The 22,650-nt window shown below is 33.7% G+C and overlaps 3 protein-coding genes across 3 annotated transcripts; all 3 read right to left on the minus strand.

The window, feature by feature from the left end:
- On the minus strand, window positions 1–3,103 carry LOC112519662 (probable inactive receptor kinase At4g23740). The gene is made up of 3 exons (XM_025127880.1): window positions 2,737–3,103; window positions 1,019–2,282; window positions 1–935 (listed from the first exon to the last, which is right to left on the minus strand). Exons 2-3 carry the CDS (start codon window positions 2,238–2,240, stop codon window positions 265–267), a joined length of 1,893 nt encoding a protein of 630 aa, XP_024983648.1. The 5' UTR covers window positions 2,241–2,282; window positions 2,737–3,103; the 3' UTR covers window positions 1–264.
- Window positions 3,104–4,588: 1,485 nt separating this feature from the next.
- On the minus strand, window positions 4,589–7,328 carry LOC112518067. Its single transcript, XM_025125636.1, has 5 exons — window positions 6,999–7,328; window positions 6,728–6,780; window positions 5,484–5,648; window positions 4,925–5,029; window positions 4,589–4,833 (listed from the first exon to the last, which is right to left on the minus strand). The coding sequence occupies exons 1-5, from the start codon at window positions 7,267–7,269 to the stop codon at window positions 4,702–4,704; spliced, it is 726 nt and encodes a 241-aa protein (XP_024981404.1). The 5' UTR covers window positions 7,270–7,328; the 3' UTR covers window positions 4,589–4,701.
- Window positions 7,329–9,638: 2,310 nt separating this feature from the next.
- Window positions 9,639–15,465, minus strand: LOC112528960 (hydroxyproline O-galactosyltransferase HPGT1). Its single transcript, XM_025140031.1, has 12 exons — window positions 15,179–15,465; window positions 14,802–14,865; window positions 14,241–14,290; window positions 13,955–14,145; window positions 13,508–13,571; window positions 13,328–13,400; window positions 12,221–12,344; window positions 11,807–11,894; window positions 11,655–11,705; window positions 10,963–11,034; window positions 10,762–10,874; window positions 9,639–10,025 (listed from the first exon to the last, which is right to left on the minus strand). The coding sequence occupies exons 1-12, from the start codon at window positions 15,298–15,300 to the stop codon at window positions 10,003–10,005; spliced, it is 1,035 nt and encodes a 344-aa protein (XP_024995799.1). The 5' UTR covers window positions 15,301–15,465; the 3' UTR covers window positions 9,639–10,002.
- Window positions 15,466–22,650: the final 7,185 nt, after the last annotated feature.

A 22,650-nucleotide genomic window follows, 5' to 3' on the forward strand; every position in this document is an offset into this window, starting at 1 on the left:
GGACTAAAATCGTAATTTTAAAAGTACAAGGATGAAATTCGCATTTTACAACAAACCACAGGGATTAAAATCGTAGTTTATTAAGACCAACAACAGTGTTGACTATAAATTGTCAACCAAAGAATGAGCTTAGATAAACATAAACCCCTATATATTCCTAATAATATATAAGTAAATTACCAAATTACCCCAATCCCCATACTTCATATTTTTTTATAATTTATCACAATTATTTTCACACCTAATTCTTATAAAAAATAATGTTCACATTGCAACTACAGACGATCCTATCTGTTGTGCTACTACCGGAGACGATGCCATCTCCGTTGCCGGCGTTGATACCTCCGACGCCCCCGTATTCGTCGTCCTCCGTATATCCTCCACCAGTTTCACCACTTGCGCCATCTTCGGGCGCTGCTCCGGCGACCTCGCCACACATTGCATCCCTATCTGCAACATCTCCACCATCTCCTCTTCTATGTTTGGGTACCTCAACAGTTCCACATCAAACACCTCTGCCGTCCATTCTTCCCGGACCACCGAGTGAACCCACCTCACCAAATGCACCACCTCCTCGCCGCCGGTGGCATGAGTTGGCGATTTCCCTGTTAAAAGCTCAAGCAAAACAACTCCGAAAGAATAAACATCCGATGCTTGGTAGACTTTTCGCGTGTCTGCCACCTCCGGCGCCCGGTATCCGCCAATCCGCATAACCGGGGGCGCCAACGGGGTCATCACCGTTGCTAGACCAAGATCGCTTACGCAACCATATCGCTGCGGGTTAAAGAAGATGTTGGAGGCTTTTATGTTTCCATGAACAAGCTTCCCTCCGGTTTGCGAGTGGATATATGCGATCCCTCGGGCAGCTCCGATCGCTATTCGCAACCGGCTTTCCCAATCCAACGGAATCCGGCCTGCATTCTCGCCACGTTTCGCTGCAAAATGTCGAACTGATTAGCGCAAGACGAACAAAATAGCAAAACTGAAACGAGAAATTGAATCGAAATCGACTACATACCATGTAACATCGAAGAAACGCTCCCTTGATCGTAATAATCATACACCATCAATTTTTCGTCTTTTGAGTAGTAATAAGCCCTCAAAGGAACAACATTTTCGTGTCGAATATTTCCGACGAGTTCCATTTGGAGCTCGAAATCTCGTTTTGCAGCAGCCACCTCCTTCAATCTCTTCACGACCACCGTGCTTGCATCCTCCAATGCTGCTTTATAAGTCGTACCGAATGTTCCCTTTCCGAGAACTTCAGCCGAAGCTCGAAACAGATCCTCCAGGTCGAATGCAAGGTTACTGCCTTCGAAGAACACGAGGCTTCCATTCCCGTTCACATTGTGGCTGCCGGATCGTAGTTTTGTTGTCTTTTCTTCTTTCTTTGGTCTCTCAGAAACATCCTTCCAGTCTTTCGAATACCGAAGAATCATTATGAATGCAAGTATTACAAACGCCAAAGCACAACCACCAATAGTGATTCCAAGAATCGCGGGTTCACCGAGTTTTGAGGAGTTCTTTGATGGTTGGCTGCTGGGAGAAACAACGGGCGGCATTGAAGTTAGAGGAGAAAGATCATTTCCTGCAAAAGCCGAGGTGGGAAATCTTTGAAGAGATTCAGGCACGGGTCCAGTGAGATTGTTGTTTGACAAATCAAGAACTTGCAAACTCGGGATATGAAGATTCGGGATTTCACCAGAAAGCGAGTTGTTCGCTAAGCTCAAAGCAGTGAGGTGACTCAAATTCGAAATGTAAGGAGGAATACTTCCATTGAAGCCATTATTCGACAGATTAAGTATAGAAAGATTGTTCCAATCAGAGAAATTCAAAGGCAACGGGCCATAGAAGCCATTCGATTGAAGATACAAAGCTGTCAGGTTTCTAAGATTTGAGAAATCAAATGGGAAAGGACCCGTTAACCCGTTGGATCTCAAACTCAAGATCTGAAGAGCCGGTAATCGGCTAAGAGTGTTTGAAGGAATAGGACCATGAAGGCTAGAAGCCGGTAACCGAACAGCGATGATTCTTGAATTATCATGATTACATGTTATCCCAGTCCAATTTAGACAAGCTGAAGAACCCATATCCCAATTGATTGCCCTACTATGCGAAATTCGTTGAATGAAATCAACTAAAATCTGCTTATCTTCAAAGGGTTCCATGGAAACTAATGATATCACTGTTCCAAATAAGAAAACTGCAGAGAAGATGAACTTGTTCTTGCCCATCATCATCTTCTTTTGATTTTCTCACAGGCCCAAAACCTTTGTGTTCATCTAAATGAATAAGAAAACATGGTGGAAAAGTTAAGGATTGAGTAGTAAACTAGTAATGACCTTCATAAATAACAACCATCAAGAGACGAACAATTAAATTTCAATAAATTGAGTACAGCTAGCTTATATGGGAGCAAAAGTTATTGGTCAAACAAGAAACGTAAATGAATTGAAGCTTTGATTGGTGGGTCACTTTGATTTTTCTTCATCTTCTTCTGTACTTTACTGACTTCTGTTCCTCTATTTGGATTGTAGTGAAAACAGAGGAAGCATTCCAGTTTTTCACCCAATTCAAATGCGTTAGGTTTAATCTTTTGTAATCGAGAATGAAGGAATCGTGGTTAAATTAGATAGAAATAGAACTAAACACAGAATTACAAAATTGTGAAGTAAACGATGACAAGTTTTCAACGAGGAAGTGGAAAACGAAATGTAATTGAACAATTGAACTCACAGTTTTCAGATCTCAGTAAGGAGAAGCTCAATCCATTGACGTCTTGATGAAATATGTCAGAAAGTAGACGCAAATCAGCAAAGGTCACTCCACCGACTAGAATGAACAACACCAAATTGAAAGAGACAAATGAATCGAAAGAGAGAGAGATTTGAAATTAATGAGGGTAGGGTGAAGAACAATAAATGGGAGAGAGAGAGAGAGAGATGGGGTAATAGGGTATGAAGAAATGAATGAGATCGGAGAGATGAGCGGAGGATGCACGTGGTGGTGAATGGAGGAAGAAGAGAAGAATAATTAATGAAAGCAATGATTTGGAATGGAAGTTAATGATGATGATTTAGTGGAACAAGCTGTAATAAGAATGGGAACAAGGGTTCCGCCATTTCCGGTGGAGGAGCTATCTTCAACACGGAGGAGATAACTCGCAGAACCGCCGCGCCCATTTTATTACCCTCCTTTCTCTCTCTCGTGAATCTTTATTCAATTTGTTTTTATTCATATTGATTGTGACATTTTATTTTTTCCGATTAATTTAATAGAATGTACAAGTTTTTTTGGTTGAATATTAAGATTTTCGTCCCTATGAAAAAGATTAATCGAAAATTAATTGATATTTTCATCGTTCAACTTAATGGTATAATTATTGATGGAGTTGTTTCTACCAAGGTTGTAAACGAATCGAACGTTTAATGAATCATTTGATAAGAAGTTTGTTTATTTAATAAATAAAGGCGTATGAACACATTTTTTGTTCGTTTAGTTAAATAAACGAATATCAACAATGATTTCATGCGTTTGTTTATTTTCGTTAAGATGAGAAGCGTAAGAAGGAATCTAAACCCTTAATCACCTTTAACCTCAAGTTCATCCATGAATCGTGAATGATATACGTGCATCTTATTCTAATGTACATCAAGAGTGAAAATTCCTTCTTACACTTTTCGGAAGAAAAAGAGTATGAGACATAAACATGAATATTTGTTATAGTAATGAATAAAAAACTATCAGTAAACTAAATAGAATTTGAAATAAAGTTCATTAAATTTTAATATATTTTATAATTTAATGACTTGTATATTATGATATTAACAGGTAATTTGAATGTGCTAAAAAATCATAGAATAGAAGCATTATTAGGGAGAGAATGCTCAGGCGGCTACCAAATCCCAGTGGAGGTGGACCTGGACGTATACGTACAATAATAATCATAATAATAATAATTAATATTCGTAATATAACATGCCATTAATATAATGATGAAATCAGGCATGATACGTCCATGATTCGATTATATGTGGGTTTTTTTTGGAGTAGTTGCAATTGATAGCCTTGTTACGTCAATATCCTATAAATTATATCTTATTTTATCTGTTTATTGTGTTCATGTGAATAGTCAACCTCATCTATTGGACGACGAATAGATAAATTTAAAGATCTATCAAAAAAATATTTTTTGTTATTAAATAATTTTAACATGCTTATCGTTATTAGTAATTATTATAAAGTATTTATTATAATTCAAAAAAATGTAGTGCATTCATTCAGTCATTCTTAATGTGCAAATAAAATAAATTGAAATGCACGTAAGTGGATCTAAATTACTTGGAGGCATTTCTAATATAATTGTTTGAGGAGGCATTTCTAGTCTAGTTATTTGAGGTAGCTTAATAGGGACGACAGGTTTTGGCTTAATGACTTGATGGTCAAACCGTAAAGAAGCACTCATGTATTGGCTTAATGACTTGATGGTCAAACCGTAAAGAAGCACTCATGTATTGCTGAGCGAATAGGCCGCACAAACCATTAGCGGTAAGTAAACAGCCCCAAAGTGCAGAACCAACATAGCAAGTAAGGCAACACAACCATGAGAAGTTATTCATGAAATTCAATGTACAACCACATTTTACAACCACAGCCACAACCACAAACACAAATAATAATATGATACAAGCTAATATTTGTTCAGGATGAAGCGCTCAGAAAATGCGCTGCAGCCTCCTTATCGTTGTCATGGCTGAATAATGCTTCAGCAATACTATTAGCTTCAAACCCCATCTCTCGCAAAACACTATAACCATGCACAAATTCCCTAACCTGTAAAAAATACACACAAAATCCTGAATAATCCAACATTATCATAACTCAAATCATATCATATAATACTTATAAGATAATAACTTGAAACCTTAGTTGGATTATCTCCATATTTGGCAACTGCAATAGGTACTGCCTCTCTATTAAGACCTGTTGCTATGTATTTCCCCACCACTGGATCTACATTAGAAGAGTTCTGCATCCAAATTCACAACCATCTTCCGAGTTCAAAAAAGACTTTTGTAATCATTAATCTGAATTAGGGTGTGTGTGTTTGTATATATAACATTTGAATCAATAAGAAGCCACTGTTAGGGTCTGTTTGTTAGCAGCTTAATGAGCTTAACGAGACTCGCAGCTTATTCTGTCAACTATACATGAGTGTTTTGACAGTGGCTTATTCTGTAAGCTTCTAGATGGGAGCTTTATGCAAAAAGCCAAGTTTTTTCCCAAACATGCCTAAACTAATTAAAAAGCACGCTCCTTCCATCTATGAAAAACCCTCCCGAACAAAAAACTTTCCAATCTACACAGACAGATTTATCCACACAAACAACTTCACTCATGCAGGACTTAATGGAAAACCAACCAAACAGCCCCTAAAGTTAAAGCAGAGAAGGGCACAAGGGAAGAGAGTAAAAAAAACATACGGGACGAGATATTGGTTTTGCAGTTTTATGGGGATGGTTTTCCAACCCAAGCTTGCTCCAATTTGGGTTTTCCTTCTCTGCTTCAGCAAGTATCTTCCTCTCCAGTTCGAAGTCAAACTGAAATGTGCTACGAGGAACCTCTCCAATGTGTGGGGACATTTGAGGCTACAAAAAAGGACTTTTATTAAATATGGACCAGATAGTGTTGGAATTTAAATAAACAAGACGTTAAAAGAGGCTTGCTTTACATCACATATAAAGATGGAAAATACTTGAAATTGGTCTAGAATAACCATTCATGAATACCTCTGATCTACTACAAGTAGTTATTCACAAACCATTAGGTAACAAAGAAACACATGAATGCACCTCTATTCTACACAACCAGATGCTGAGAAAGTTGCATATATAATGCATATGTTAATGAAAAACAATTTTTTAAAGATGGACTGTTAGGGTTTCTGAAGAAGTCAATAACATGATATGAAATTATGAACAGGTGAGTCTAAGATTTCCACATTTTCTTCTTTTCATGGATCCAGAAATATAGTGAGACGATAGCAGCTATCCTGAAACAAAATATGTTATATTGTTATTCCTGATGAGTATATTCTAACGCTATCCATTTCACTGAAGGAAGCTAGCAATTTGCACTGGGGTTCTATGACATCTGACTAAAAGGATCTTATACGCCATTATCAACTATGGTAAATCAAAGTTGGATACCTCTATCATGATTCATTTCGACCTGCTATAAGCCTACACGTCAAGAAACAAGATCACATTGCTACTACCTTATAAAAGCCGCTTTTTGCTTCTCTAATCCCTTACCCACCACCAATTACTCGTGCATTTTCCAGTACAGAGGTTAATATACTTATTCTATCACATCGATGGTTTCCACTTGCCAGAGTTTCTTTGTTACCAAATCAACCTGTTCTTACAATACCTCCAACCATCAGATTGTCCCCTAAAAGAAATTGAACTACAAATCATAGGTTGGCATACAAGTGATGCAATTCAATAAACCAACAGAGCATAAGAAGTATGTGCTGATAACGTAGATACCCAAATCGATGTGGAAATATCCCTATTATCAGCGAAAATATAATATTAGGTTAAGAATACGATAATTCATGGAAAGATTGATCAATAAACCCACATCGGAAGTGATCCCGTGCCGCAGACAGTGATTATTGAAAAAACAAGAAGTAACGAGTTTGAATAAAGTACAGAAACGATACCGGTGGTGTAATCCGAAATTCCGGTTTTAATGTAACCCTAATCCCCATTCCTGCTACAAGAATATTGAAATAAATTAATCAGCAATCAGAAGCAAAGCCTTTGATCAAAAGAGATTTTGATACAAAGATCACAATCGACAAGGAAATACGATGCGTAATAGAATTCCAAAAAAATTATTCATCCGATCTAAAGGAACTTAGAAACAACTAAAAAAAAGCGAAGATCATTAATCAGATACCTAAAATCACATTAACATAGTCTAGAACTTACAGGAAGAGGAGGTGGTGTTGGTGCGGGAGGGCGGATGAACAACGGAGTGACCACCGGATTGACCGACCTTAGGGTAGAGCGATGACGGACCGTACATCTGATGAGTCGACGACGACATCGGCGACGACGAAGACGACGGTGTTGGGCGGTTGTACATGGAGGATTGTGAATTATACGGTGGATTCAGCCTATTTCTGAAATCGTAATCCATTGTTGATGGAGATGGAACGGCAGAGAGGGTCGGGAAACAAGAGCGTGTAGAGAAGAACATAGACCCTAGACGGGTACATACGCGGTTGCCGTTGACCCGACGGTATCCATGGATACTTTTGTTTGACCCGATGGATGCGGGTTATTACCCAATTCGCAGGGATTTATATATGTAAAACCAGGGTGAGCAGCGGAACCGGGTATCCGGCTATAGAACCGGAACCGTCTTGGAACCGCAGGTTCCAGAACCGGAACCGATGTGAGTGGTTTCGGTTCCGGTTCCTAAAATACGGAACCGATTGAGAATGGTTCCGGTTCTCAATTTTTCGGAACTGTTACCCGCCGGGTACCCGGTATTTTTCAATAAAAAAAATAATTATTTTTTAATATCAAATTTATATTAGGTTTACATCTTAAAAGCACGTCGTCATTTTCAATCTTCATCTAAATTCTTCATATAAAATGATTCGTATTTTTTCAAATTGTGTGTTCACTTGGATTCATAGTATGTAATCGTTAAACTTTGAACAATTACCATTATAGTATGTAATCGTTAAACTTTGAACAATTACCATTATAGTATGTAATCGTTAAACTTTGAACATTTTCTATTAGTCTATTATGGTTTGTAATCGTTAATCAATATTTGTAACAATTATTCTGTATAATTTGTATTATTGCTTATTTATTTAGTGTTTTGGCAATGTTTTATTTTTTATTTCTAAATAACAAATTTTTAATATTTTAGGAAGCGGGAACCCGGAACCGGAACCGGTTCCCGACGGTTCCGGTTCCGGTTCCAAAAATTTAAGAACCGCTCTAACCGATTCCGGTTCCGGTTCCAATATTTCAAGAACCGCCGATTCCGGTTCCGGTTCCGGTCAAAAAGGGTGCTCACCCCTATGTAAAACAGTGGCGGATCCCGGAAAAATGGGGTGGAGGCACATTGGATGGGACTTGGAGAAGGGAAGCATCTGTGGGCCTTTCCCCGTGCTTAGAGGCTAGATCCGCCCCTATACATAAATGTATATGAACGTTTATTTTAATACTAGAACTGTCTTTATATGATATGGTGCAATGTAATGTATATTAAAACTGGAGTATATTAGGGTTCAAAGTTTATCTTGTATTTAAAAAATTTATTAATTGGTTATGATTTTGTTTTATGGACGTCAAAGGTATTAATAAATTGTAAATATCGTATAATATAATAAAAGTATTGGATCAATATACTCAAGTTCGAATATATACTTAAAAAACTAATTATAGGTACGATAATTAAGATTTTTTAAGGTAAATTTGTGGGTTTTTAAAACGTGATCCATTGACCAGAAAACGATAATATGAGTTTCTAAAAACTCTTCAATTTTCATTTTACATGTTTATAAAAGGTAAGAGTTTGGAATATTAATAAATTTAAGAGTTTTCTTACTCACCTTTCGGTGTAAGATTCCCGGTCATTTTTTATGCTTCTTTTTAGATAAGATTCTTGATCATCATTAGGGTGTCCAAAATAATCGAAACCCAATAACCCACCCGAACTAAATACGATGTGTGTTAAACAGTTTCGAGTTGTATTTTTGAATTCCTCTTAAAGGAAGGGTGGTAAGTAGATCAACCGCAACGAGAAATGTTACTCGTGCGGTAGTAGATTCAACCACTCTAGCCCTTCAGAACCCACAAATCATCTCATTTCAAATGCATATCCATTTTTGCACAGTAGGGTTAGGAAGGTTTGGCACCTCGACTTCGGCTCTTCACCACCTGATGTTGTAGTATGTTCCAAGGGTTGGACGATTATCAGTTTTTGGTTAACTTTTTTCTATTTCGGTGACACCAAATTAACCGAATAACAAATTCTACTTATATTTATATATTTCATTTTTATAAAAATACAACCAAATACATTACCATTATTATTTTAATTATTTTATTGTTATATAATGTCTTTTGTTTGTTGGTAGTTATTGTTTTTTTGTTATATAATGTTTTGTTTATTGGTAGATATTGTTGTTTGTTATATTATGTATTTTACTTTATATAGTTGGTCGCATGAAGAAAATAATGTTTTCTGTTAAATATTTGATTTTTTGGTAGATGATATTTTTACTTGATACAAGTCAATTGTTAAGTATGAATGTATGATACAATTATATATTAGAAGCAAAGGGGTATTGAATTTGAGAAAATTATTTGAGCAAGCGTCCAATGAAAAATATGAATCCTTATATGATATAGCCGATTACTGAACCAAATAACTCAAAACTGATCAAACCCAACCTTATTTGGTTTGGTTATGGGTTAGTTTTAGAAAAATTAAAAACCGATCAACCCAAACGAAGTAACCACATAAATAACACTCCTAATCCTCATCATGCTCGTCCGGTAAGGAATAATCACTCATCAGTTAAGCATTTGGTAAACGGTTCTGATTGAAATTGATTTTAAATATTTCACGACTAATTAATTGGGTACCATCTTCATTAAACAAAGGGGTGAAGGAGAGAAGGAAAATCGCAATGTAAGAATACTTTGGTAAAGCACTATGTAACTAGCTTCTATGTATGTATGTATGTATCAAGAGAAAAGAATGAAGCTTTTTCAGCCAAATTGGGTTCCCTCAACCCATAAACTTATGCTCCTGGCTGGCCGTAAACCGAAACCACGAAAATTATCGTTGCTATTCAACTTTCTCTAACCGCCATACGACCATCTCACTTGTGTACATGTCCAACCAATCTCCGACCCACATCCCCTGTTGTTACATTCTTTCGGCTTCTTTAATTACATCAACTTATGCACCTGCGCAGATACCTCCTGTGAAACACAAACCACACACATCAAACTCCGCCATCATAGCCATTTTTGCCACATTCCTTGGAGTATCTCTGACAGATTCTTTATAATTTCTCCAAAATAGATAAGTAAATTTAAAGTCTCAATATATAAAATATGTACACATGGGGCAAATCAAAACATATAGAAACAGTCTAAAAGCTGGAAATCGTGAAAATCAATTTGTATGTGTTGTTAGACATGGTTTTTTCATAGATGAAAGGTCAAAAAGTGTGTGTGTGTGTGTGTGAAAGAAAACAGAAAAATACGTTTAAACATAAAACACACACTCATACTCCTTCACAAGAGCAAAACATGTGAAGCAAATGAATCATAGCTTAAAATCAAACTCGTTAGAAGGTTTTGATTGATGCTCACACCTCATAGTTTGGTTTTCACATGTTAGTTTCATCTATGAAAAAACTACATGAAATTCGGTTTCACTGATTTCTAACTTTTTGACCGTTTTTATATGATTTGCAGTCTGTACATATATATAGTCGGGTTGATAGAAGAACAGTGACCAAATAAGAAAAACACAAGAGCGGCCAATCACATGTGATTTTACACTAAAATCGCATGTAAAATCAAATGTGATTACACACTCCTTGCATTGACCGTGTTACGTAATCGCATGTGATTTCAATGGAAAATCACCTTTCTCATGTTTTCTTATTTTGACATGTTCTCGTTTGATTAGAGAGAGAGAGAGAGAGACCTGCGGACCAAGATGCACAGCAAAACTTTTTGTCATCAATATGTTTAACATCAAGACCGATGAACCAGGATCCAGTACTGACATCATCAAAAGCGTATGTGCGAAGAATAGATCTGCCAACTCCCCAAAAAATATCAATATCAGACTAATTGTTTTAGCAATGTAAACTATGAGATTTGATGGAAGGTGTAGGTGTGGAACCTGTTTATTGACACAAATCTCGCCAGAGCCTTGGATATAACAAACATTTCACCAGAAGCATGGCGGAAATACCTGTTAATCACAAAACCCAAGCCTTGATGATATATGCAAAGACAAATTCAACTTTGATGATTCTTTTAAGCAGTTAAACAAACAAAATATCGCTTTAAAGGTTGCATTCAAAACAAGAAGCTTCAGATGAAATCAATAAAAAAGATCAAATAATGTATATGGACAAGAAGTGGCTAATGGTATTCAGGGAGAAACAAAAGGGATGAAAGTGAAAAGAACCAATTAGGGTTCAGAAATTTGGCCTAAAGATCACGTAGTTGGGTCATTCAAGACTTCCCAAAAAGCTGTGATCTTTATGGGTGTATTTGGTACACAGACAGGAATGGATGGACAACAGTGAGCTACGTGAGTGAAAGAATTGTGGAAGTTTTAGGGTTTTAATTTGACATTGGTAGTTTAGTAATTTACTCCCTCGGGATAAAGGCAAGTCTGCATTAATCCTTATTCCTATACCCTAATTCAGAACGGAATATTCTGGGTACGTTTGGTTTGATTTGGTTTTATCAAGGATATATACACCTTGAGTGGTAAACTCAAAGAAATTGAATCAATGTATTTGAACTCTTCATTTATGTTCAAAATAACTGTTGCATAATAGAAAAAGGAAAAGTCGGACTTACGTTTTCCCATCCCCAAATTTCCACCAATCAGGTTCGTACCATTTCTGACCCCTGCCAAAATCCACAAAAGAAGATAAAAAATAAGCATCATGAACAGATAATATCAACTGGATATAATTGGGAGTCCTGGTAGAGTTTTAGATCACACTTACTGTTCAGAGAAAACTTCGCCTGATTTCATACACCCGATATATACACGAGGATTATCTAATTGAGCCGCAAGTGCACTTCCCAAGGCATCTGAAAAATAACTGCAGCTTCATTATCCTTGTCTTTTCCCTTGATGATCGTTGTGTTCATGGTTAGGAGAATAAATAACATACTCGAGTAAGTGTGTTATTGTCTGTGTTCGTAGTATACAATAATTACCTTTGGTACAGATTATTAAGAGGCATGATCTTGATTTTAACATTAAAAATTTAGGCTATTAGAGCTCTTGTTAAATAATTTGGGTAGCAACATGCATATATGATTAAATGAACACACACATTTACACATACTCAAGCAGAGGCAAGTTATGTCTCAATTCCAAACTTGTATACCAATCCCTATAGCGTTGTGCTTACCAATATTTACATAAACATCATCATTGACTTTGGCATAGTATTCAGCTTCCCATCTTTCTGCAGCATGGGCAAAGAACAATTTGGTCTTCTTTGGTTGTTCCTCGGGAGCTTCCACATGGCTTTCCTGTCGATATATAGATCTAAAATTCATAATCACCCTCCAACTGTTGCGATAATAATAATAATAATAATAATAATAATAATAATAATAATAATAATATGACTGCATAAAGAGCATGCTGCCTTTCAACCAATAGGTGACTAGTTCCCATCGTTTTGTTTCCTTCTGTCTTATGTCTATCAGATTGACAAGATTTTCTTTTCCCTAAATTAAGATCCTGGTCAAATAATTTAGTTCGCTGTTACCAAAAGTCACCTCTCTCTCACTCTCTGTATAAAAGCATTTAAGTGCTCATTAATAGTGGCAGATTTATATTGTCTTTACCCAAATCATACATAAGCAGAAGTTCATGCTACAGCACTTTCAGTCTTCAATCAAGAATACAACTGGATACTGAAATCGATGTTTTTAAGCATACAAGCAAATAATTTCCTACCACAAAACTGGAAAGGGAAGGCTCCCAACTTTAAGTAGCAAATCTGTGTAGGCAGCAGAAAATAAAAGTTGGAGGTCATCTGGTACAAAGGTATACAGTCTATCTCAAAGACTTCTATGCTGTCACCTAGTTTAGTGTTGGTACAGACCTTAAGTCTTGTATGTGAACTTTCAGCATTTATTCAGTTGTTAGAGTGGTTTAATGTTGGTACAAACATGGGGTCTTGTATGTTGAATTTTCAGCATTCAACACCTAGTTTAATGTTGGTACAGACCTGGGTCTTATATGTGAATTTCCAGCTTTCATTCAGTTTCTAGAGTGGTTTAATATATCTGTTTAGAGCCACTAAAGTATGAAAAAAATTGTATCTATGACTACATGACATCATCCATTGTCATATATTCTAAAACATGAAAGATGTCCTAAGAACCATGTAGAAAATGTACAGATATCAATGATTTATATACGGAGGCAAGAGAAACAAGTAAAGAAAAAACCATAAAATGCAGAAGGCGATGTATCATATACATCAATGAGCCCTTGTACTTACTAGGATAAAGAAGTCATTGTAGTTCTTATTTTCAATATCTATGCCTCTATCCAGACTGTCTCCATGATTAGCACTGCAATTTACATTGTCATGTAGCACGTTCAGAAGGAAAAAAAAAACTCATGGAAACTACAACTACAATAGCTTTGAGTGAAAAGAAGAGGAGAAAGAGCATTGTACCTTCTTCCAATAACAAATCGAGCAATAACTCCCTTCTGCTCCTCCATCTTTTTCAAAGCTTCACCTACAACAATAACATTTGTAATTTATTGATACCAAGCATGTGGCAGAAAAAGCAAAAATAAAGAACATAACTACAACTATGCATGCAAAGATTCGAGTCTAATACTAAGCATTGCTCTCAATTAGTATCATCAACTTAAGTGAATGACTTCCTCCATCCAATAAAATTTCAACCGTCTAAGGTGCAAGTGCAACATGTCCTTGGAAAGATCTTACTCATCTAGCTCCTTGCTGACTACATACAGTCACGTTTATTAAGTTTCTCTCAACAAAACCATTCCTTCATGATAGCAAAACGGGTATAATATTTAGGACACAAAACTTGCATACCTAGCCAAAAACAAAGTAACATAAGGCTATGAAAATGTGAAAATTTGTGTTTACCTGTCGTCATCCATGCCTTACGTATCACTTCTCTATTGTTCTTGCGGCCAAATCCTGTAAGGACTCCAATCACCACCAATGGCCTCTTCTTGGGAGGAGTTTTTGTCTTTGATAAGTGCGTTGACACAAAGCCTTCTTGACGAGCTGCAGCCAGTTCCATCTCAAGAGCTGTCAGTTTCTTCTGTTGTTCCCTAACAAGCATATAATCTTCAATCAAACCTATAAACAGAATTATTGACTAGAATGGGTAATAGAGTCAAAAATTGGAAGTGAACAATCACATTACCTGCATCCTATTATTTTTAACGTATCATCCACCGATATAGCAGATTTCCCCTGACGTTAAATAGTAATTATCAAGCCAACTCCAAAGACCACCAGATAAAAGTTTAGGAATTTAAGCAAGTAGACAGATAAACGTGAAAGCATTGAATGTCATATCATACATGTCAGAACAAGCTACAATATGGAAAAAGTTTAACATTTCTGAGTTCTAGAAACATGTAACATGTGCTCGATTTTGATGTTATCCAACAGACCTAAAATAGTGAGTACTCATCAAGTATAGGTGATTTCAAAGATACATTTACCAAGAAATAATTCAGTAGTTGATAGAAGTGGCATGAACATCTTTTGAATGTGACAGCTCAAACGGCCCCAAACTCTTGCCTACTCTAATAAGCATGAATTCTACTGACACTAGTCCAACACGTAAAAGATGCATTGCATAATGTCTTAAAAGTGATACTTGCAATGTCCACATCCACATCCCTAAGTAGATAATTTCCTTCAGAAACCAAACTAAAAGTATCAATAAAACTAATCATGAGTTCGCCTTCTTTCTTACCTGGCCTGTAATTCTGTCAAGTTCTTTACTCAAATAAACCCTGTTCTCTGCATCCTGCCATAAACTTCACAGAAAGACAAAAACAACCCACATAATATTCGATCATGAGATGCTTTATCAAAATAAGTATGTACAATCCATGACATAAAAACAAAATGATGCCCTAATCCGATTTTACGCAACGAATTCAGTAAGAGAAATGTTCCAACGATTTTGCGACAAATTAGTTGAAACCTAATGATTTTGCATACAAATAGATATAGAAATCGTAGTCCATAAGAAGAAAATGATGTACAGAAATTACGCAATGAGCTATAATCACTTCATCCGATTAAATCATGTGAAAAAAATTTAAAAAGCAGATAGATAATACTAACCGGCCGGCGACATAGAAGGAGGCGATAGCGGCGATGGTGCAGAGCATCAAGGCTGAAATAGGGGATCGAAAAACCAATCCTGCGGTAGCATTCCGGTGGTAATTCGATCCCTTACTTTGCATTTTTCCTGGACGAACTTGTACTTATCTTCCACAATCAAATTCACAGTGATACAGTTGAAACGAATGTGGTTATCGATCTGAAAAACACATTTGTTAAAGCTCCGTTACCAGATCGACGGCCAGAATCTGAATCCAAATCTGGTGCAACCACGACAACGATCGATCGGCAGAGAAGCTCCGAAGCTAAGCTTTTAATTCCGTTGAAGTTGGGCTTTTAAATGGTTTAAATACCACCCGACAAACCATATTGCAAACTTGGCCCAAAATATACATATGATATGGTGGTGAAAATAAAGGCAGATCGGTCAAAATGGTTAAATTCTTGTGGTAAATTTATTTTTTAGTTATTTTTTAATTATGGGGTCGTTTATCAAACACTTACCTGGTAAGCGGATACTAATAAAATTTATCACTATCATTTATTTACCGAATAAGATGTTATTCCACCAAAACTGTAGTGTATGTAACAATTTACCCGATAAACGTTTATCGTGGTAAGAGTTGTCGCCCTCACTTACCGGGTAAGACTCTTGGTTTTTGTCTCGTTCTTACTGGGTAATATTCTTGGTTCTTACCATATTCATCCGATAAGGTAATATCACTTGATGTTCACTTACCCAAGTAAGCATTTGGTAAACGGCCCCTAAATTTTTATTTTAGACATATCTATACTATATTATAAAACATTTGACAAACTATTAAAAACTATTTTTTATCCATAAAATACTATTTATTGATACATATTACTTACAATTTAAGATTATAAGTAATTTTGCATAATTACAACTTATTAAAGCTCCATTTTAAATTCGTGTAACTAACTACAGATAAAAATAATCAAATACAAGATAAACATTCATTTTAAATATAGAAAATCTTAATTATAATTAAGATAATCATTGAGTTCTAACATAATGTTTAACTATTATTTTTATAGAAAATTATATTATTAAACCAAAAATAAATTATTTTGTTATTAAATCTAAATTAATGTATAATAAAAATTGAATTAGAGAAATTACACCAAAAAAGAAAATTTATCAAATAGTTAATTTGATACTAATGTCGATTTATTTTTTTTCAAATTTTTGTGTTATCATCAAATTTATATTTCATTCAAAAATAAAAACGTTGCCGAAATGAATGGACAAATTACATCATTCCAAAATACCGAACCAAGCTATTTCAGGCTTATATCTTATATGTGGCTGTTAATTGATTTTATGCCTGCCCTACGGCTAAGGAGAGAACTCCATGGTCTTGGTTTAACATGGTTTACGCGTTACTGGTTCCCGGAAGAGTTAATATCTCCAAACAACGTTCGACTTGCATGTGTTAAGCATATAGCTAGCGTTCCTCCTGAGCCAGGATCAAACTCTTATTTTGACTATGATTTAGCCCCGTAGTGGTAGAACCTGGTGAACCGGGAAAAAACACGCAAAATCGTATTATATCGATAGATAAGAATAAAAATAAACATTAAAATGAAGATTTATTTAGCTTCATTGCACGAGTAACCTTCTAATTTTATATAAATGTTTTATATATTTATGTAAATTCAATTTTCAGATTAGAAAAAAAAAATCTTAATGTAAATTTACATAAGGATCCCTATTTGCGTAAATATTTCTTACATAAATACATAAGTCATTTATGTAAATCCTGATTAAAACGGTAATTCAATTAGTAAAAAAATTAATTTGGTTAGAAAGATCGGCTATTTTGATCGATTTTTCGAAAATAAAACATATTTTTAATATTTTTTTTTCATAAAAACATAAATTATATAAATAAATAAAAAGATATGTTAAGTTTGGGCTAAAAAAGACATGGGTTTTGAATTGTTTTCACCTACAAAAAAATAGACTATTATTTTATTTCTTTATAGTCATGTTTAATATGTTAATTTAATTATAAAATTATAAATAAATAAATAAAAAGGTCAATAGATCAATCTTAGGGGGCGTTTACCGGATAAATTTCCTTATCAGATGAATATGAGAAGAACCAAGAATCTTACCGGATAAGAGCAAATGAAAAGGATATAGAGTCTTACCCGGTAAGTAAGGATGACGACTCTTACACAGGTAAGCACTTACTCAGTAACTTGTTGCATTCGATATGTTTGGATGTACTAAAATATTATGTATCAAAACAAACTATAATGTTGAATACTATTGGTAAGTACTTATCAGGTAAGCATTTAAGTAAACGGCTCCTTACATTGTTTTATAAAAAGTTTAATTGTTCTGATTCGTTATTTAACTTGTCCTCTTCATTTGTTTGGCTAAATCTATCATTTACTAAACTCCTTAAACAATGCAGTTTTGAGTTTTAGGGGATGTTTGAGATTGTTTATTTGAAACAACATATATTTTTTTACAAAAGCCCTTATCAACTTATTATAAGTTAGAATGGTTTAACTTTTTTAAAAAGTCCTTATTACCGGTTTGGCACCAATATAAGTTGTTTATCCAAACCCTCAAAAGTGCTTATTACCGCCTTACCGGTGTCACACCGAAATAAATTAATAAATTATTTTTATAAGCAATCTCAAACACCCCTTTAGACTCAAAGTTGATATGGATATCAGTTTGATTTAATATATTTTCTTTATCTTATTTTCTATAATTACATTTTATATATTTTTTTTAAAAACAAGTACACTCATACACAATACAATTACAAAAAGAAAGAGAGAGAGAGAGAGAGAGAGAGAGAGAGAGAGAGAGAGAGAGAGAGAATTTAGGGGGGAAATTAAATGATTATGATTTAAAGTAGTTTTGACAATTTGTGTTAGTCCACTCCTCAAGCAACCTTGGAATTGTTAATTGTCAAACAAATTTATTAGAAACATCAATGTTTCTAAAAAATAATGTGTGAGCATATTTAATATTTTTATAAAAAAAATATTAGAAATAACATTATTTTTTGTCAATTGTTGAATGATTTGGTGCATAATGATTACATGATTAGAATGATTAAGAGGCTCTCGTGATATAGTGCAAGATAAAATATAATTATTTGGTAATTATTACAATGAAATTAGGACGCTGAAAAGGAGACCTAGTATACAAATCATTAAGAGGGTTTTAGAACCCATTAAGAGACAAAAAAAAATTGTCAAACAAAATTCCGCTCTTAACGGTTCAAAGTATGTCTTTTAATGAAATTATTAAGAGATAAACAAACAACCCTTAGTGGTAAGAATACTATCTGTAAACATCGGGGTCAGTTTTGAATCCTACACGAGTAGCTCTTTTTGTCCGTTGGGTCATATTATTGTTGTAGATGTCAACCTGGCTCAGGACTGATTGAGATGGATCGTCCCAAACCGGTTATGTATATGATTGATTTATCATTTTTTTAGTTTTTATTAATTATAATACAAGTTTTTTTTTTCACAAATTTTCAAGTTTTTTTTTTTTTTACATTCAAGTAAACGTATTATTTAAAGTGTATTTATTTCAAAATTTTAAAATCATAATTAAAAATTAATAAATTATGTATACCAAAACGATAAGAAATTACGGTAAGAGCATATGAGATCAATTACCATCCAAAGTAAAGACATACGAGAACTGTTATAGTTCCATTGCCGTCTATCTCGTAGTGAAATTTTGTAGCCTCGTTAGTTTGTAATAACTTCATTTGTAGGTCAAAATGAGTCCTGATATCATTCATGATCTTACGTTGGTCTTATTTGAGCAGTATTCATTACCTTAAAAGATGGGTGTCACTGTATACATTGTAGTGATCTAATTTGTAACTGATATCTATTGCCAGTCTATTTATCTTGTCAAAATGATCAATCTATAAAAGGGTTGTTCAACAAGTGTATCAGGTATTACTCTACCTAAAAGAGTAATTTAGTAGTGGCTTCGGGATATTGGGAATGCTCAAGAAATAGGTATATGACAAGGTATGTGGTCCACAATAAACAATTTACATCATAATATTAATTTTATAATTTAAATATATTTGTTGAATTTGATTTGATATGTTTTATATATCGTTACATCTTAATTTATATTTTAAGAGATCAAATATAGGAATACTATTTTTAATCAATTATTATTTCTGGCAAATATATTCATCTAAAAATACCATTAATTACAAATTTACAATAAATGGTTAAAACTTAAAAAAAATCACATCAAATAAATTATTAAAAATATATTAATAAATAAATAAAGGTAGTTTTATATGCTTTCTAAAATAGTTTTTGAACTAAATGACCATTTCTCGCATTTAAATTGGTTTTATAACCATATACTTTCGTGGTGGACCCAATGTCATTACTTTCAAAATTACGACGGTCAGGTCCGCAATTGCGACAGTAAACTGGTTGGATTTGATATGTTTTTGTCTTTTAGTTAAGTCTGCAATATTACGAACCTGTATACTGTGAAAATAGTGACATTTGAGTAAACCCGAAAAATAAATGACTAAAAGACCAGTTTGGATGAGAGGATTGATCATTTGAGCTAATTTCTCTTTCTAAAAGCATCTTAAACAATAGAAAAACACAAAAACAAACGATAAAAAGGGAAAGAGACATGTGAAGTAGACATGCCCTACTCAATTCGTTTTTTGACACGTATCGTCGAAAACCATGTCATGTTATCTATTTGGTAAAGTATGAATTATGATGGAGTTTCTTTTTTAAGAAATCTTTCACTTTCTGAGAAGAGGTTTCAATTTTCATCGGCGATAACGATTCATTATTTCATGTATAATGTGAGAATATATAGAAACCCTGTTAAATTGTTTTTAGAAAGGTTTTTAAGAAGATAAGGAATATTTCATCATATATATATATGGAAAAATATTAACGTATAACTGATATGAAAGACTTTAACTTGTCCCGTCAATAGAGGTTAGATAAACAAAGTTTATTCCAAAGCGTCGAGAGGGGACTAGATGTGTGAGAGGGCTGAATCAGATTGTCTCAGACTGTAGAGTCCCTAGAGTGATAGACATTAATTCTAATCTATATGAGAATTTGTGGATAGCTCCATTAGGTTACTCTCCAAAAGAGTTTTTCCAGAAGAAAAAATGATAAATATTTCAAGTTTAGCTGATACGATACTCTAATACACACACGTATATGCGTATACATACTTTCTACGTCTGATATATATTCTAACAAATTGTAATAGACGACACACAAACAACACATATAAGATGGGTTTTTTTACAATCACATAAAAGAAAACCAATTTTGAATAATGAAATATTTATTTATATATTATTGATAATTTAATATTGAGTAGATTTGTTAAAAACTGGAAGTTACATTTTTTTTTGTTTTAAAATTTACAGTTTTCGTCCTTATCATTTACAATTCGTTGTTTTTTTCACTCATAAGATTAAATGTACTAGTCGTTTATCCCTTAAGGGGGTGTTTTGGATTGCTTATAAAAACAACTTATTGACTTATTCCGATGTGACACCGGTTGTTGGGTCACCTATTGATTTGGTGATGATCCACTGATCTGTTCATCTACCTTAGCAACACTTAGTAGTTATTGGTTCTTTGTAAATTGGTGTCTTGGTACATACTTAAAGTCATTGGCAAAATCGAAGACTAGCCGATGTGAAGACAAAAGGTCACCAATGCGGTGTTGTGGATCAACTGTCTAATATACACACCAAAATTCCGAAGTAGCTGAAATGTATATTGAAAATATTTTGAAGGTACAAGCCGATTGAAAGAAGATCTTCATAGACCGAATATTGAAAATTTTCATGAACTCAAGATTGAAGATCATGGATCGAAGATTGAAAATCTTCGTAAACCGAAGATTTGTAAGTAGTTGCTTGAAGCTACATATCCATCAAAATGAGATCTTCCTATAGACTGACCATATCTCTGCAAAGTTTGTCTCTGCATAAACTGTGTAAGTTTGTCTCTGCATGAACTGTGTTGTATGCACTATGTGTACGATGAAAATGAGATATCAACATTGGTCAAGTCAACCCCTGCCTTCTTATCCTCAAGTGACAAGTGTCCCCATGCATTAAATGCTGAAGGTAGTATAAAAAGGCAGTGTGCATCTCACATGCACACAACTGGCTTTTTTCATATAATATTTTTTTTGAAAAATGTATTTGAATGATAAGTTTATAAAATATTTTTGATAATCTATACTATATTATAAAGAATTTGACAAAAACTTTTTAAAATCAATTTTTATACATAAAGTACTACTTATTGATGCATATTACTTAAAATTCAAAATTACAAATAAATAATGCATAAGTACAACTTATTAAAGTTATATACTTGAATTCGTGTAACTAACTGTAGATAAACATAATCAAATACTGAATAAACATTTTATTTTAAATATAAAAAATCTAAAATATAATTAGAAGAATCACTGTGTTTTAACTGAATACTTAATTATTATCTTTATAAAAATTATATTATTAAATCAAAAATAAATTACTTTCTTATTAAACCTAAATTGAGTTATAAAAAAAATTGAATTAACGAAATTACACAATAAAACAAGAACTTTTAAATTGGTAATTTGATACTAATATCGATATATTTTTTTAAAAGATTTTAAGATATCTTCAAATTTATATTTTATTCAAAGATAAAAAAATTATTGTTTTTTTCTCAAAACCACCTAAAACTGTATTATAATATCGACAAGGGACAGAATTAAACAAATATTAAAATCAAGTTGTATCTTATTGCATTGCACAAATACCCTTATTGTATAATAAATATTCAAATCTGTAAAATCAATAATTTGTTAAATGTAGTAAAGATGCTTTTTTGGACAATACTTTATTTTCGTAATTTTAAATATTTAATAATTTTGTTTGAAAAAAAAGGCACATAAAGCCTTGAAGCATCACATGATATGGAATGGACCACTATCCTTCTCACAAACACCATTGTTGTATAGATCCCAACTTTTCTTAACTTTATTATAAATTATTTATTTTATTTATTAATATATATATATATATATATAAATGCAAGAATGAAAAAGTGAAGGATCTCAAAAGTTTGCGTAGATCCATTAAAAAATTACATACGATCTTTCATATCGTTACATTTTATCTCCTACAAAAATAATAAAATAGGGAGTAATAATATTCGTATTTTTTTTTTTATCAAATTGCGTTCAAATCTATACTATATTATAAAGCATTTGACAAAAACTCTTAAAAACAAATTTTTATGCGTAAAGTACTGTTTATTAATACATATTACTTAAAWYTCAAKATTACAAGTAGATTGTGCATAAGTACAACTTATTAAAGCTTCATATCTGAATTCGTGTAACTAATTGCAGATAAACATAATCAAATATAAGATAAACATCT

The sequence above is a fragment of the Cynara cardunculus genome, assembly GCF_001531365.2.
Source record: "Cynara cardunculus var. scolymus isolate 2C chromosome LG 1, CcrdV1, whole genome shotgun sequence".
NCBI classification, from domain to species: domain Eukaryota; kingdom Viridiplantae; phylum Streptophyta; class Magnoliopsida; order Asterales; family Asteraceae; genus Cynara; species Cynara cardunculus.